Source organism: Canis aureus, chromosome 2 (genome assembly GCF_053574225.1).
Source record: "Canis aureus isolate CA01 chromosome 2, VMU_Caureus_v.1.0, whole genome shotgun sequence".
NCBI classification, from domain to species: domain Eukaryota; kingdom Metazoa; phylum Chordata; class Mammalia; order Carnivora; family Canidae; genus Canis; species Canis aureus.
The window spans coordinates 54002769-54016573 of NC_135612.1; the positions used below are offsets into that span (position 1 = coordinate 54002769).

Below are 13805 nucleotides of genomic sequence, written 5' to 3' on the forward strand. Positions count from 1 at the left end.
CTACTGGACTAACCCGCTGGGTAGAGGATGTGGAGGACGTCTGAGCAGCATGGGCCGCCCAGGAGAGCTCACGACACACTCTCGGGCCACATAGAGAGAAGCCTAGAAGCTAAGACTGCCCCTGAGGTGTGCTAATGCTCACAGGGAATGGAGTGTACAAACACCCCCTCCCAGTCACCTCTACACGAAAAGCAGCCTGGAGCAAACACACAAGCATGGACAAGCCTGGTGGTAGGGTGTGCAGAGACACACACACACACACACACACACACACACACACACACCCCGGCAAGCTTAGGCAGGGCCCACACAGACATCTGCACATCAACTCTGGAGGTGACCCCAGGCACCGAGGCAGGAACAGCGCTCAAAACACCACTGAGCAGGGTCCAGCTCATGCACACAGCACACCTGACACCTGTCCAGCTCCAGAGCTGATTCCCTGTGGCTGTGAGACCTCCGTGTGACCAGGTGTAGACTGAGATTAGGAATCACCCCTGTGTGAGGTTTTTTTAACCCTGAGGATGAGAGAGGCCCAGCCCTTCCAAACAGCCCTGCTCCTCTGGCAGCCCTCGCTGGGCTGGATTTTCCTGCAGGGCTTTTGGATTTTGTTTTTGATCCACTCGAGTGTTGATCGTGTGCCAGACACCATGCCAACACTCGGCTAACGTGTGCAAAGTTGTTCTGAGTAAAGCTCTCAGTAAATATGGGTTATTATGTACGTTGTTATTTATATACATAATCTAATTTCTTTTCATAACAACCCTATGAGGAAAGGTGCTATTATCCCCATTTTACAGATAAGGAAAGTGAGGCTCCAAGATGTTAAGTGGCTTGTCCTGGTGGCAAACAGCTGGTCAGTGGCAGGGGCAGTGTTTGAACCTGAGTCTCTTACTCCTGAGCCCATACTGGTCAAGACTCCCAGTTGGGAAGCCAGCCCCACTGACTCGCCCTGGTGGGGTCCCCAAGACGTGGGGGATCATGGGGGAGCAGGGCATTCAGGATTCCATGGCTCTGGTCTGAGAGGTTTAGGGCAGAGGGATGAAGGAGGAGAATCCCTATGAGGGAGGGAATGCATGGTGTATGGGGGCCCCCGTCCACTTCTGTCCCTTTGCTATTTCCTTGACCATACTTCCAGTATGACTGGGGGAGGTGGTGCGGTGGAGCAGGTTCTCTAGCAGCTGGCGCCCCAGCTGTCCTTCCAACCTGGCTGTGCTCTGTCTACGTGACCTTTGGCAGATTGCCACTCCCTCCCAGGCCCGAGCAGGGCCAAGCTGCCACCTGGATGGCAACTTATCTTTGACCTTCGGCATTTCTATATCTGGATGGATCCTAAGTGCAGCCTCCAGCCTAGACTTCCAGGACCCACCCTGGGAAGATGCCCCTCCTGTGTGGGCAGATAAATGTTGGCATATTTGACCCAGCCCTTGGCTTTCAGAAAACCACAAAGGGGATGTGGAAGACGTTTGCCCTCGTCTCACAGACTCCCTCCTAGTAAGGCTGCTGGGAGTCATATTTTGCTCATTATCCCTGCGGTATGTATGAGAAGCCAAAGGTCAGTGAGCTGGAGTTTGCACTGCCCTCCAGAGGGACCGACATGGTGCTTTTCAGAGGGTGGTCCCTGGGCCTCCCACTTTGGAATTGCCTGGGAGCTCATAGAATTGCCCGTTGTCAGGCCATCCCAGGGCAGTGGCAGCAGGCCTCTAGGGCAGGCCTTTCAGGTGACTTTGCTGCATCCTGTGGTTGACAGACTGTGGGTTCTTTGGGAAGGAGACCTCTTGAGCCCATCTTCTGCCACAGCTGCTTATGTGCCGTGGGGCTGTGTCAGTGGTCTGGTCTCTTTAAAGCTGGGCTTCTTCCTTGGTAACCTGGGGATCACAGTGGTACTTACCTTGTAGGGCTGTCATGGGCACACAGGGGTTAATGTCTGCATATGTGCAGCGTGTAGCCCACACCCTCCCAGGGCGTGGACCTGGACTGGCCAATGGGAAGGGTCTCTTTAGGGGGGAACACAACAAGGTCAGACTGCTTGTTCCAAAAGGTCATCAGCACACAGTGCAAGCAACACAATTGGGCCCTGTTGTGTTTGGAAATTTCGTGGTTGGGAGAAGTGAGGGTTTAGTACTAGTAACTTTTTTGAGCTTCCCAGTATGTAGAGTGCTGATGAATGGTGAGGAGCTGGGAACTGGGGGCAAAAGCCCTAGGTAGTCTTGTGCAGTTCTGAACTTAATAGTTCAGAGAGACGCCTTGACCTCTCCGGACCCTAGCTGCTGCTCTAGAATTTCAGTAGCAGACCAGATGTGAGGCAGGACCTTGCCCATGAATACCCAGTGCCGCCCCAATTCCAGCTTTGCTTCTAGAGTATGACAAAACACCCAGCTGCAGAGGCACACACATTCCCGCACTGAGTCCTGCACTGGTTACCTTACGTCATCACCTTCCCTCATTGGGAGACATTGTGAGGAGCAGCCTTGGGAGCTCTGTCATCCTGTTTGCTGGTGGGATGGTATCCATCCCATGTCCCAGCAGCTTGGCTAGGACGTCCCACCTGAGGGCTTCCTTCAGCATTAGTGGCTAGGTGGAAAGCTTAGCTTCTCCAGAAAGGCTGGCATGTGTTCCTCCTCTCTGACAGTGAGAATCAGGTAACTTCATTTCCCTTTTCTCCTCGGCCCCTGGGAGGCTCAGCATTGACCACACCACCCATCTCCAGTAGCTGCGTGAAGATCTCTTGTGACCTGCGTATGTGATGATGCCCTTTCTGGTTTAGATGTTTTCTTCAGATTTTTTTTTTCTTTGCTCCTGATTTTAGTGTTTATGTTTCACTATGTTCTGTTCTTTTCTTTGTTTTCTCGTCCTTGGTGGAACCAGGCTGAGGGTATGTAAAAACACTCACCACGTAAAAGCACATGAAGCTGCCTTCACAACTGCTTTGTTGGCATGTTGCTCTTTCTGCCTCCTCAGCTTCATGAGACTGTGTCTGTTTGCGTGGTCATAACCTATTGGTCAGATTGGAGATACCTGAGGCCGGGCAGGGTGGCTCATTTCTGCTTGTTTTCCTTTTCTTATCAGCTACTTAGAATTTTTAAAATAATTTTCTTCAAACCCATTAGTCACTCAAAGCACAAACGGTACGGTTCCCTGGTTGGACAGGTACGTGTGTTTCTTTCTTTCTTTTTTCCTTCCATTTCTTTTGTATTACATAAGAGTAACCTGCTTATTACAGAATCCAAACATGATAAGTAAAAAGGGAAAAAAAATTATACTCCCACCAAGGTTACCAGTTTTCAGCATTTTGTGAGTCATCCTCCTGGATTTTTTTTTCTTTCCTTACTTTTTTTTTCTTTTATTTTTTCTTCTTTTTATACTTTTCCCACAAAAAATAAGATCTAACTAGACATATTGTTTTATAACCTTCATCTTTACTTGGTGGTAGATAATTAGAATCTTCTTTTATTATAACGACGAAAGGTAAAGTTTTTATCCAGGATACATGCACATAATTCGCTTTTAAGTGTGGAAGTACTTACTACGAAAAGTAACCAATGCCCCTGTCATCCCCAGCCCCAGCTCCTCCAAGAAGGGACATCTTTTAATCAGTCAGGCTTTTCGTTAATACAGTGGTTTCCTCCATATGGTTAAGTAAAATGCTTGCCCCACTATTTCTTGGCTTATCTGACTTACACTTTTGCTGCTGAGAAAAATAAGGCTTTCCATCCCTTCCATCACCCTTCCTTACCTCCTCCAAACATTTTTCTGGGTTGCCTCTGTAATTTTTTCTTTTAAAGATTTTATTTATTTATTCATGAGAGACAGAGAGAGAGAGAGAGGCAGAGACACAGGCAGAGGGAGAAGCAGGCTCCATGCAGGGAGCCTGATGTGGGACTGATCCTGGGACTCCAGGATCTTGGGCCGAAGGCAGGTGCTAAACCGCTGAGCCACCCAGGGATTCCCCCTGCCTCTGTAATTTAAAATATTATACTGAGGGGCACCTGACTGGTTCAGCTGGAAGAACACGTGACTGTTGATCTCAGGATCATGAGTTCAAGCCCCATGTTGGGGGTAAATGTTCCCAAAAAGAATAAACAAAAAAAATTTTTCTATACTTAAACCACAGTTTCTTGTTCCATTAACCATTGACAATATCTTGTGGCCCTCTTCACCGTCCCAACAAGATACAGACTCCATTTTTTCCTAAACAACCCTGGTGTACCCAGCATCACAGGGTCTCTGTTGTACATTCAAGTTCCTGAGGTCAAAGTTGGTAACAGTTTACATTACTGTTTTATAACCATGAGTCTTCCATGAGTGCTGTGAGCTGGGACTGAGAGGTAAAGATCACTGCCCCATGTTTGCTTTCCTCTGCCATCATAAATCATGCACTGCAGGACCAGGGTGGGTGGGGCTGTGCTTACAGGTTCTCGTTGGATCTAATGCCCTTCCTTTTATTTTGTTACATCCTCAAAACCCATCACTTTACATTTTAGTTTGTTTCATATTGGCCATGCCTTTCTTGTTTAATTGTGTTTGTTTTTTTGGTGTTTCTAAGATAACATCATTTTTACCAGCTGCATAATATCCCATTGAGTGGAGTGTTAATGCTATCTTTTCATCTAGTCCCTGATGGTTGGACCCTTAGTTTGTTTCCAGTTTTCACTAATATGAATGGCGCTATGATAAATGTCCTTTTACATTCATCTTTGCACATTTGCTCTTCTCATAATGTTTGAGAGTCCAGGAATGCTGTTCCCCTTTCAACCTGATCCCCCCATCCCCAGCTCCTTGCCATGCGCTGCCTTGCTCGCTTACCTTCAGATTGGCCCATCCTCGAGGTTGGTGTAATAGATTTCTTGTGGGAGGTGTGGACCTCAGGTAACATCCATCTTCTCCCCAGGCTCCAAAGAGCGACCATTCCTCAGATTCGAAGCAGAAAATGTCTCCAACTACACGGCCCTTCTGCTGAGCAGGGATGGCAAGACTCTGTACGTGGGTGCCCGGGAGGCCCTCTTTGCTCTCAACAGCAGCACCAGTTTCCTGCCTGGCGGGGAATACCAGGAGGTGAGATGATTCCCAGGGCTGGCCAGGCTGGGCAGGGGATGGCAGAGGGGCCAGTGGACAGAAAGACTGACCTTCTGGGTGTGAAGATGAGGCAAACAGGAGAGGCAGGGCCAGGCACAGCCTTCGTTCTCACCCATGCCCTCCCCTTCTCGTTCTCCAGCTGCTGTGGAGCGCAGATGCGGAGAGGAAACAGCAGTGCAGCTTCAAGGGCAAGGACCCACAGGTGAGCTGGCACCTGGAGGCCACCGGGCTGAAGGAGGGGCAGAGTGTGGTGTGCGGGACCCAGTATATAGGCAGCGGTGGGAAACAGGGCATAGGCTTCAGCGATGGCCACACCTGGGTTTGGTCCTATACTTACTATCTCTGTGACCCAGAACAAGTAGATTGGCCTCTCCAAGCCCTAGTGTCCCTACCTGTAAAATGGGGATAATGATGCCTGTCTCACAGGACCTGCTGAGGACTCAGCGAGGTAACACGTATAGGGCACCTAATCAGAACTGAATAAAGTCGGCTTCCGGCCCGAGTGGTGAGCAGGCATCCCTCTGCAGATGGAGTGATGGCACAGGTCTGGCAGATCCTGCTGTGGTTTTGGCCAGACAATTGCGTGTGAGGTCTGGTCCAGCCCAGGGATCTCCTGGAGGCCTCCCTGTTATTCCCGGATACTTCTTGTCCTGCACGCAGCAGGAGGGGAAGGCAAAAGAGCACCAGATTTGGGCTCAGACACAGGTTCAAGTCCTGACTGCCCCTGACTCCTTTTCATCCACAAATGTGTATGAAGCACGCTCGCTGTGCCCAAGTACTTCTCGACCCTGGCAAAACAATTACGCAAAAGAAGAAAGAGCAACAGGCAGAACTCAGCCACTGTAACAGGTAGTCAGGCCACACCTCAGTGTGTTTCACTAAGAAAGTGGCATTTGCATCAGGACTAGAGGCTGCTAGGAGGTGGGCGGTGGGCTGCCTGGAGACAGGGCAGGAGTGGACTTACCCTGAGTGAGGTGTTTGGGAAACTGCGGGGGGCCAGGCAGGGGAATAGTATTGGCTGGCATGCATTTAAAGGGGCTGCTCTGGCTGCATGGTGGAGCATGGCCTCTGTGGCGCAGGGACAGAGGGAGGGAGCCCAGTGGGGGACCAGACCAGGCTGGTGCCAGTAAGGGAGGGAGAGAAATGGTCAGACTCAGGATGACAGGAAATGGGGGTGTGTGAGAAGTGAGTTTGGGGCCTCAGCAGCTAAGAGGGGAAAGGTCTCGGGGAACAATCACTATGTTTATGAGACACAGAACTAGCGGAGCCCCCAGGCACCCCCTCCAGCACACATGCTCCGTGGTCCTCCGTCTGCTCTGCCCAGGGACAAGATGCTGCTGAATTCCCATTTGCACTGGGATTTGAGGAACCCCAGAGAGCCCGGGCTTGGCCCTGCCCTCTGGTGGCGTGCTTGGGCCTGACATCCTCCTCCCTCCTTCCCCAGCGTGACTGCCAGAACTATATCAAGATCCTCCTTCCGCTTAACAGCAGCCACCTGTTCACCTGCGGGACAGCAGCCTTCAGCCCTGTGTGCACCTACATCGTAAGTGTTCCCCTTTGCCCATGCCCGCCTGTGGCTGGCCTAGGAGCTGTTCTTTAGCACGAGTCCCTAGTCAAGGGCAGGGCCCGGGGCAAAGCTTCCAGGGAGTAGTGGGTCTGAGAACCCTGAGGCCTGGCCCCAGATTTGGTGACCAGGTTGGCAGGCGGGGGGTGAAAGGAGGGGTGCCTGAGAACTCCAGGTACAGAGGTTGTGGCCAACCCAGGACTCCTACCCTCTTGCTTTCTTGAGCTCTCCCCGGCCCTCAGTCCCACAACCCACTGCATGCTCCCCTCCTCACACACACTTGCTCCTGCATTTCTGTGTTACACGCACCTTAGCAGCGGATGGTATTTTGAGGCATTGAGTTGGAGTGCCAGTTTTGGAGTCAGACACACCATGGTTTGGACCATGTTGCTGCCCCTTCTGAGTCCTGTCAACGTCTCTTCTGTGGCCACTGGGGCTAAGAATGCCCACCAGAGGGTCACTGCCCGACGGTGCTGGCACCATGCCCTGGGTGCAGAGATGAGGAAGATGGCCTGCCCCCCTTGCCCACCTCGCCCCCCAACAGCCTTTTCTGGCATGCCTCCCTCCCTCCCCTCCTTGCCTGTGCATCCTCTAGCACACCCCTGAGCTCTTCCATCTGCTCTCCTGCAGAGTGTGGCGAACTTCACTCTAGCACAGGATGAAGTAGGGAACATCCTCCTGGAAGATGGCAAGGGCCGTTGTCCCTTTGACCCCAATTTCAAGTCCACGGCCCTGGTGGTTGGTGAGTGTTGAGAGCAGAGTGGCTCAATTGAGGGTGGGCAGGTGGTGAGTGCATGCCATACTGATTCCTGGGGGAGGGGGGGCACAGAGTGACCCTTGGCTGCCCTTGGGTTTGGCTTCTCCCGGTTCTCCCTCCCTTCCCTGTCTACCTCAAGCGAGCTAGGCAGCCTGGGGTCACTCTGGGCGACCAGGGGCCGTGCTGAGGGGCCATTCCCATGGGAATGTTCTCTTGGCAGATGGTGAGCTCTACACTGGAACAGTCAGCAGCTTCCAAGGGAATGACCCGGCCATCTCCCGGAGCCAAAGCCTCCGCCCCACTAAGACCGAGAGCTCCCTCAACTGGCTCCAAGGTGAAGTCCTCCCCATGTACCCAGTGGGCAGTCCCCTGAGCCCAGGGCAGGCCATGCTCTCCCTGCAGGGCTGCAGGGCCAGCTGGGGCCAGGAACAGTCTCCTGCCTGTCTTGGATTCCCAGGCTGACTTAGCCCTCCCTCTTGGTCCCACAGACCCAGCATTCGTGGCCTCGGCCTACATTCCCGAGAGCCTGAACAGCTTGCAGGGGGATGATGATAAGATCTACTTCTTCTTCAGTGAGACTGGCCAGGAGTTTGAATTCTTTGAGAACACCATCGTGTCCCGTATCGCCCGCATCTGCAAGGTGAGGGGGATGGTCCACCCCAGAGACCCCGGAGGCTCCCCGAGGCCAGGATTGGGAAACACCAGGAGGCCTCTTCTGTCCTCCAGGAGGAACAGCTTGACTGACTGCTTTTCTCTCTCTCTCCTTTTAAATTAAAATAGCTCTGACATTTTTTCTTCAAGAAAATGTGAAACTCTGGTCGCCCATTTGGCTCAGCGGTTTAGCGCCACCTTCGGCCCGGGGCCTGATCTTGGAGACCCGGGATCGAGTCCCACATGGGGCTCCCTGCATGGAGCCTGCTTCTCCCTCTGCCTGGGTCTCTGCCTGGGTCTCTGCCTCTCTCTGTGTCTCTCTCATGAATAAATAAATAAAATCTTTTTTTAAAAAATGTAAAACTACAGAAAAGGACACACAAAAATCGCTTAGGATAAAGAGGCAGCTTAGCATCCCGACGAAGAGCAGAGACTCTAGCCAGGCTGCCTCAGTTCAGACCCCACGAGTCCTGTGACCTTGGGCAAGTTGCATGCCCTCTCACTTAGTGTCCCCATCTGTTCAATGGGCATAAGACCTGCCTCAGAGTTGTCATGTGGCTTAAATCCATTCCCCAAAAGCGTTTAGTAGTGTGGTAGGCAACAGCTAAACGTTGACTGTTAGCATCAGCATCCTGGTGCCTCACTGCAGGTGACCACTGTTAATATTCTAGAATGTTCCTTGACAATCCATTTTCTTTTTCTGTGTATGTGTAAATATACATGTATTTGTATTATTGAAAAACTATCTACAAATGAGTTCTCTGCAATGCAGGTATTTAGGCTCCCTGTTTGCGGGGAGTCCTGACCTCTTGCCCCGTATAGGCGGACTCTTCTCTGTCCGTTTCTGGGTATTCCACAGTTAGGAAGGTGCTCTTACTCACCCGTCCCCTGGTGATAGGACCTGGACACCACCTTCAAGTATTCTTGGTTTTTTAATTTTTTAAAATTTTTTTGAAAGATTTTATTTATTCATGAGAGACACAGAGAGGCAGAGACATTGGCAGAGGAAGAAGCAGGCTCCCTGTGGGGAGCCCAATGCAGGACTTGATCCCAGGACCCCGGGATCATGACCTGAGCCAAAGGCAGACAGTCAACTGCTGAGCCACCCAGGCGTCCCATCTTCTTGTTTTTTGTTTGTTTGTTTGTTTTTGCAAATTAACTTTTGTGGGTTTTTTTTGTTTTTTTTTTTTTATTTATTTTTTATTGGTGTTCAATTTACCAACATACAGAATAACCCCCAGTGCCTGTCACCCATTCACTCCCACCCCCCGCCCTCCTCCCCTTCCCTCACCCCTAGTTCGTTTCCCAGAGTTAGCAGTCTTTACGTTCTGTCTCCCTTTCTGATATTTCCCACACATTTCTTCTCCCTTCCCTTATATTCCCTTTCACTATTATTTATATTCCCCAAATGAATGAGGACATATAATGTTTGTCCTTCTCCTTTTGACTTACTTCACTCAGCATCTTCTTGGTTTTAAATGGAAGTCTGCCCTGGCTTTGGCTTGCCTCTCCTGGTGTCTGTCAGCTGCCCCCCAGAGGGGTTGCAGGGAGCTCTGGGCTTTCCCGACCAGGCCTTGCCTAAGCCCAGCTTCTCTCTGCCTCCCCCAGGGGGACGAGGGTGGTGAGCGGGTCCTGCAGCAGCGCTGGACATCCTTCCTTAAGGCACAGCTGCTGTGCTCCCGGCCAGACGATGGCTTCCCGTTCAACGTGCTACAGGATGTCTTCACGCTGAGCCCCAGCCCCCAGGACTGGCGGGACACCCTCTTCTATGGGGTCTTCACATCCCAGTGGTAGGGCCCCCAGAACCTAACTGGAGATGGGAGGGTAGGGAATGATGGGGACTGGGGCCCAAGAGCTTGGCCTCATCCTGAGCCCCAGGGCCCCTGGATTAATCCAGCATTTCCTTTGTAGGCACAGGGGGAGCACAGAGGGCTCTGCCATCTGCGTCTTCACCATGAAGGACGTGCAAAAGGCCTTCAATGGCCTCTACAAGGAGGTGAACCGTGAGACCCAGCAGTGGTACACTGTGACCCACCCAGTGCCCATGCCCCGGCCTGGAGCGGTAAGGACTACTCTCCACACCTGGGGGGTGCTGACGGGATGGGTCCCTGTGCTGTGCTGGGATCACCTGGCTTCTCTTCATCTCTTTTCTCATCTTGAAAGTAGGGACCAAACCTATGCCTGTTTGTCTTACTGGGTTGGACATGGCCATGAGTGGTAGGATGCCTTAAACCTGCCTCAGGGTGGGGCTCCTGGGAGGTTCAGTCTGCCCTCAGCTCAGGTCATGATCTCAGGGTCCTGGGATCAAGCCCCAAGTTGGGTTCCCTGCTCAGCTTCTCCCTCTCCTTCCCTTCATTCTCAATCTCTTTTCTCCTCTCTCTCAAATACATAAATAAGATCTTTATAAAAAAACAAAAGCCCTGCCTCGGGGTGAGCAGGTGTGCTCTCATCAGGGCATTTAGTGCATATTTCTATAACTGTCCTTCACTTGTGCCTATCTCCGACTCTGCCGTGGGCTCCTTATCTAGTTACTGAGTGACTGAGCGACCTGGCCATGGGGAAATTGCCCTCCTTTCCTTCCAGCTTGCTGGGCTTCCCCCAGGGATGGGGGCTATGGGTGTCAGCAGTTTATGTAGGAGGTGACTCTGGGAAGCACCGTGAAAGAACAGGAGAGGGAGGGGAGGGAGCAGAGCCAAGGAAGAGTGTCACTGAGCTGCTATTGTCAAGGGCCCCTGGGGCTCAGTCCCCTGGGGCCCTGAGCAGGTACCCTCATGACCCCTATATTCAGAAACCGGCCAGCTAGGGCTTCCTTCGAGCACTGGCAAAAGGATGATAAACAAGCAGGAAGTGTGGTCATGCTTCTTGAGGCCTGGGTGAGGGTGAGGGTGGGAGGATGGTGCTCTTTTGCCCCATACCCAGGCTTAGCCCTTGGGCCTCCAGATCAGTGCATTGGCTCCCTGCAGATTCACATGTGATGCACCATGGCTTCTGAGAGGGGGGCCAGCTATCCTGGCAGCATCCACAGGGCTCCCACTCTGCTTGCTGCCATAAGTGGCACTGTGTCTCATGCCACTGCCACCACCTTCTCCTGCAGTGCATCACCAACAGTGCCCGGGAGAGGAAGATCACCTCATCCCTACAGCTCCCAGACCGTGTGCTGAACTTCCTCAAGGACCACTTCCTGATGGATGGGCAGGTCCGCAGCCGCCTACTGCTGCTGCAGCCCCGGGCCCGCTATCAGCGTGTGGCTGTACACCGCGTGCCTGGTCTGCACCACACCTATGATGTGCTTTTCCTGGGCACTGGTGAGTGCCCACAGCAGGGACAGGTTGAGGGGCAGGGAGCCTAGCTCTGGCGATACGGGCCTGAGTGCTGTCCATGTTCCAGGCGATGGTTGGCTGCACAAGGCAGTGGGCGTGGGCTCCAAAATGCACATCATTGAGGAGCTCCAGATCTTCTCACCAGGACAGCCTGTGCAGAACCTGCTCCTGGACACCAACAGGGTGAGTGAGCTGGGCAGGAAGCCCAGGGGAGTGTGCTCGGCTGCCCCTCTGTCATTGATGCACAGGCTCCAGCCAGCTTTTCCTCGCTGGCACCAGCAAGATGGCAAAGTCCAGACTCATGGCATGAGCCAGCAGACAGTGGGGTACCTGGGAGCATGAGAGAAGGCTCCTTGGCGCGCGGCTCTGGGTTGGTGGCCCTGGTGGCCCATGCCTGCCTCTCATGCCCTTATGTCTGTACAGGGGCTGCTGTATGCTGCCTCCTACTCAGGCGTAGTCCAGGTGCCTGTAGCCAACTGTGGCCTGTATCAGAGCTGTGGGGACTGCGTCCTTGCCCGGGATCCGTACTGTGCTTGGAGTGGTTCCAGATGCAGACACATCAGCCTCTACCAGCCTGAGACGGCCTCCAGGTGAGACCTCCTCCCAGTGCACTTGGCATCAGAGCACTTCCCCTGGGCCCTCTGCAGAATCCCCAGGCAGTTTCGCATGCATCCACTGTCAGCGTGGTTAGTGATGAGCTCCCCTTTGGACTCTCACAAATGGTTTGGTTTCGGGCAATAAATTACATTTGCCCTTCCCATCTGTAGAGCTGGGGGACATCATTTGGTAAAGTATGAAGTGTCACAGTCATGAAAAGCCTGGCTGGGAATTGTGGCTTGGCGTGTAAACATGTTCAAAAAAAAATAAGTAGTGTGCAACAATCCATTAATAAACCCATTAGAAAATAAAAACAAAAAATAAAAAAACCATTAAAAAGTGCTTCAGAAGAACTAAATTGGGTTGTAAGGTGTTTGTATAGAAAACTTGAAAAGTAGAAGTGTGTAAACAAAATAAAAACTATCGTGAGTCCTATCAGAGAATTGCGGTGAGATTTTTTTTTTATATGTACCTTCCCAGGTTTTTCTATAGATATGTGAAATAATCAAAAATATATATTAGGGCAGCCCCGGTGGCTCAGTGGTTTAGAACCGCCTTCAGCCCAGGGTGTGATCCTGGAGACCTGGAATGGAGTCCCACCTTGGGCTCCCTGCATGGAGCCTGCTTCTCCTTCTGCCTGTGTCTCTGCCTCTCTCTCTGTCTCTCTCATGAATAAATAAATAAAATCCCTGCATGGAGCCTGCTTCTCCTTCTGCCTGTGTCTCTGCCTCTCTCTCTGTCTCTCTCATGAATAAATAAATAAAATCTTAAAATATATATATAAAATATATAAATATATATATCTGTTTTAAATAAAAATGGTATCTCCCACTCATAGCATCCTTGCTTCACGCACAGGGAGACCTGGTGCCAGATTTGTATTTCAAAGAATCACATAGGAGTACATGTATGCACAGCTGAAAGCATCTGCCCCAACTGCCACCTGTCACGATCACTGGCTGGTAGATGGCATGTGACATCCATAGTGTTTTCAGCGTTTGTACTTGGTTGAGTGTTTTTAGGTTTCCTTGAGTGTATTGAGAATTATTTTTATTCTTGAATATGTTTCATTAAATAAGTCCGTGCACATGCGTTGCTCTAAAAGACAAGAGACATGCATGTCGATCCAGCTGTCCTTCCAGACTTCTAAAGGTCCACATCACTTTTGTCTTCAGGGAATTATTATAGGAAATGAATGTTGTAAACAGGAGATGCTGGCTCAGTCCCTGCACGTGTAGGGAACCTGCCTGGGGAAGCCACCTGCCTTTTACTCCTGTTTTGGGCCTGATGGTCCCTGTGCCCCACAAGGGCCTGTCTGTACTGGGGATGGGGCCATGCAGGCTCATGGTAGTTTCCTGGCCTATCTCTTGCTCTCTTTGGTCGTTAGGCCATGGATCCAGGACATTGAGGGGGCTAACACTAAGACTCTCTGCAATACTTCCTCACCTGGGCCGCGTTCTTCTGTACTAAGTGGTAAGTTGCCCCATGAAAGGGTGGAGATGAGAGAGGTGTAGGGGCCAGGTCTGCCTAGAAGGCTCCTGCAGGTGGCAGTGGCCTGGTCCCTGACCCAGAGTCTGCAGAATTGCACCTCATGGTATAAAGAGTATGGTCCAGGGGATCTCTGGGTGGCTCAGCGGGTTAGTGCCTGCCTTTGGCCCAGGTCGTGATCCTGGAGTCCCGGGATCGAGTCCCACATTGGGCTCCCTGCATGGAGCCTGCTTCTCCCTCTGCCTGTGTCTCTGTCTCTCTCATGAAAAAATAAATAATCTTTAAAAAAAAAAAAAAAAAAGTATGGTCCAGGGAGAGGTGGGGTGAGCCCGGGGCTACTGTGGATGCTAGT

The 13805-nt window shown here is 51.7% G+C and overlaps 1 protein-coding gene across 2 annotated transcripts in view; it reads left to right on the forward strand.

The window, feature by feature from the left end:
• The window catches only part of SEMA4B (semaphorin 4B), a 64532-nt gene that overhangs the window by 46885 nt on the left and 3842 nt on the right, over positions 1–13805 (forward strand). For both annotated transcript variants that reach the window (XM_077872484.1, XM_077872473.1), the window contains exons 2-13: positions 4892–5055; positions 5216–5278; positions 6521–6619; positions 7271–7382; positions 7618–7731; positions 7886–8037; positions 9657–9838; positions 9960–10110; positions 11143–11353; positions 11436–11551; positions 11792–11958; positions 13353–13438. In XM_077872484.1, the coding sequence (XP_077728610.1) occupies positions 4892–5055; positions 5216–5278; positions 6521–6619; positions 7271–7382; positions 7618–7731; positions 7886–8037; positions 9657–9838; positions 9960–10110; positions 11143–11353; positions 11436–11551; positions 11792–11958; positions 13353–13438 (1617 nt within the window). The remainder of the gene's footprint in view (positions 1–4891; positions 5056–5215; positions 5279–6520; positions 6620–7270; positions 7383–7617; positions 7732–7885; positions 8038–9656; positions 9839–9959; positions 10111–11142; positions 11354–11435; positions 11552–11791; positions 11959–13352; positions 13439–13805) is intronic.